Below are 3,045 nucleotides of genomic sequence, written 5' to 3'. Positions count from 1 at the left end.
ACTACCTTTCCAAATCCCATACGTAGACCTGACCATAACTAGTACCCGCCGCCACCACCAAGGGCCGGTGTGGGTGAATGGACACTGAGGTGGCCTGAGGATACCTCCCAAAATCCACCTCCCCTTCCCTACACTTCCAAAGATTTCCAACTCCCTCGAGGGCATCAACGCTCCTTTAGAGTTATCATCATGTCGGAAAAGCCGCCAGACCACGATATGATGCTAAACACCTCATCACAATCTGCTTCGCTCCGCCTTCTTCCATTACTGTATCCTTTCCAGCACCCCATCCACCACGCTGCTCACGCAAGCCCAACCCTCCCGCAAGGACCAAACCATTCCCCGACCAACATATGCAAGTACCTGTCATCGCGGGCTCCAACACCTCCAACAATAAGAGGACGGAACGGCCCTCTTTTACATTTATCAATGCCGCTTTCAGCGAGCGAGTGGTCAGACATCAACATTCTGTTGGCGAACCGCCTCACCACCTCCACCGTTTCATGACCATACTCAACCTCACCAACGCCACTAGCTGTGATGACAGGGTCAACCTGTTCCGAACAGACACCACGCACAGCGAAGATTCCACCAAGACTACCGAGATACCGCCAAAACCAACACCCGAAGACGCCTTAGTGAGTTCCTTCAGCATACGAGGGGTAACTTTCCTAAAAGTAGCTCAGTGATCTCTTTCACGCGCCACGAAGTTCACTTGAGAAAAGCCAGGATCTCCCCTTCTGTTGGATGTATAGGATCTTCTGGGATCAGATCAACCTCAGAAATTTGCGCCTGAAGCACTCAGAGAGAATATACACTCTACCATAAATTCACACAACTCAAGTGAGAAACCAGTAAGCAAGTGAAGTCAGCCACTATCCCATACCGTACTCAAGATCAGCGCTTGCCTACCGAGAAATTCGACGTGTTCCTCACTTGCACTCGAACATTGCGAACCTGCAAAGAATACCAGCGCTCGCCCAGCCAACCACTCTAGTAGCCCATCACAAATACGACCACTATGGAACCGCTACAAAGTCCGACCGACGTTATAAGGAGTGCTCTGTATTCTAACATTGCGACTCTCCGTTGGTCTAGTCTTGGATGGAGGGATACTGACTGTGGGTAAACTGCATGACGAGAGTGACAACATCAGGAATGTGGCTGTGGCTACTGCCCTGCTAACCCGGTGCTATAGATTCACTACGGCCTGGGACAATTGCTGCAACTCATATAGGCTAGGACTATAACTACAACGCAAAACTCCTCTTATGTGATAGCTGAAGTAATACACCATCCGATGTAAGGACGGGGCTCCGTTCAGATCTGCTGATCAAACATCTCCAACAGGCCCGTGCAAGGGAGCACCTCTTGCTCTGTAAGGAGCTCAGCGGTAATCCTAGCATTTATATGACCCAATACCTGCACCACTTTTTCATTACGACCAGCAAACGCCCAATACGAACTATTCGAAATACATCCAGCATCCACAGAGAATAGTGACATTCTCCTAGAGGTGATGCGATCATTGTCTGAATCCTACAGAGAGGCGGGGATCCTTCCACATCTTCCATACCCCACCATCGCTACTCTACACCTCTACTGCCGCTAAATGCGATATCATAGCGATCTCCATCTGACATTTTCGTCTTCAGTTTTCAACCGTACCGCATGATTCAACTCTCCTATAGCGCCTTCCGATCCCACACATGATTGCCTGATTAGTGATAATGAGAAATTCTAGGAGACCAGCCTAGGGCCGTCCCAGCTGCTCATCAGCTTGCCGAGGTAATCCACTATCTTTGCACACTCCTCGTCTCTACGATTACCTCAACAAAGACATGAACAACCCGGGGAACGAACCGGGAACCTATCGATTACGAGTGGCTCCCGCTAACGCTCCTCGCTGTCGTAGGCTACGACCCGTAGCTCCTGCTATCTATAACTTCGCGCTTAACCCAATGCTATACGTCAACAGAAAGAGAATATGCCACGATGATATCCCTCCATGTTTCAGCACCATATTTCAGTTACTACTACTACTACTTGTTCCGATCCATCCCCCGTCGCTATGAGCTTGCCGTCATCCCGAAATGCAACGTACGTCGTGAAGTCTTCATGCTTCGACCACAGCATGTCCGCCACAGAAGCCTTAACAGTCAGTCTAAGACCGTTAGGCAGTGTTGCTCTGCCAGCCCGAGGAGTTCCATCCGAGTACCATGGGTGGCAGTCACTTGACATCTACTAACAGGGCTATACGCAACACTGGTCACATCGGAGCCTCTGGTACCTACGATGACCAACTTAAGTGACCCCATCGGGCAAGGCTGTGCTGACCATCGGCCATGACGAATGAGAATACAATTCCACAAAAGTGTGGATGCAAAGTATAATCTTAATTTGTTATTACATGCCATGTTCTACACTGCAACGGTTTCACTCTTGGCGAGCGAGTGTATATACAAATCTTTACAGTGAGAAATGGCGATTGAAACGGTCCTTAATAACGAGCAATACATGATACAGCAATCACGTTCTTCTGCTCTCAGGCTACTGCCCTTGATTAAAGTGAGAAATGGCGAGGACAAGGCTGACCTATTCTCGGCCTTAAGAGCATGCTTATACTTCGGAAGTATTGCATCCTGTAAAAGGCCTCAGTTTTGATCTTGACAGCTCCCGCTGCGATTGGCCGAGGGATGGGATCAAGTTTGGTGAATTCCATCACCCTGATGGGATGAACAATGGTCATTGACGCAACGAGTCTAGGGAGCGTTGAGGAAGTGCACGATTTTCCAAGACATGCAAGATATGATGCCCACTACTAGTATCTTAGGGCATCTCCCACCACTATTAGTGATTAAGGACAGGCAGTTTAGTGACACCGTCTGTATATGCCGTCTTGCTCAGCGCAAACCGGGCATTCCACACCATTCCGTTGTTGCCTATAGTATGATGATTAATACACAGTCGAAGGACAAAGTGGATGAGGGAATAAAGTATCGGAAGTTGACTTTAGGATTTACACTAGGATAGGCACCAATTATA

At 48.7% G+C, this 3,045-nt stretch overlaps 2 protein-coding genes across 2 annotated transcripts in view; both read right to left on the bottom strand.

Annotated features, from left to right (window-relative positions):
- Pmar_PMAR027828 (hypothetical protein) overlaps positions 1–655 on the bottom strand; it is a gene marked incomplete at both ends in the record, with an annotated part of 2,663 nt that extends 2,008 nt beyond the window's left edge. The window contains 4 exons of the mRNA XM_002773342.1: positions 133–222; positions 269–363; positions 422–554; positions 602–655. Coding sequence (XP_002773388.1) covers positions 133–222; positions 269–363; positions 422–554; positions 602–655 — 372 coding nt within the window. The remainder of the gene's footprint in view (positions 1–132; positions 223–268; positions 364–421; positions 555–601) is intronic.
- A 1,391-nt stretch (positions 656–2,046) lies between these two features.
- Positions 2,047–2,241, bottom strand: Pmar_PMAR027827 (hypothetical protein; the record flags this gene model as incomplete). Its single annotated transcript, XM_002773341.1, has 1 exon — positions 2,047–2,241. A coding segment is annotated over one exon (195 nt), but the record flags the coding sequence as incomplete, so codon positions are not given.
- Between the last annotated feature and the right edge of the window lie 804 nt (positions 2,242–3,045).

This window comes from Perkinsus marinus (genome assembly GCF_000006405.1).
Source record: "Perkinsus marinus ATCC 50983 genomic scaffold scf_1104296958914, whole genome shotgun sequence".
Taxonomy (NCBI): domain Eukaryota; phylum Perkinsozoa; order Perkinsida; family Perkinsidae; genus Perkinsus; species Perkinsus marinus.
The sequence above is the reverse complement of the archived record's forward strand: the minus strand, read 5'-3'. Positions and strand labels throughout refer to the sequence as shown.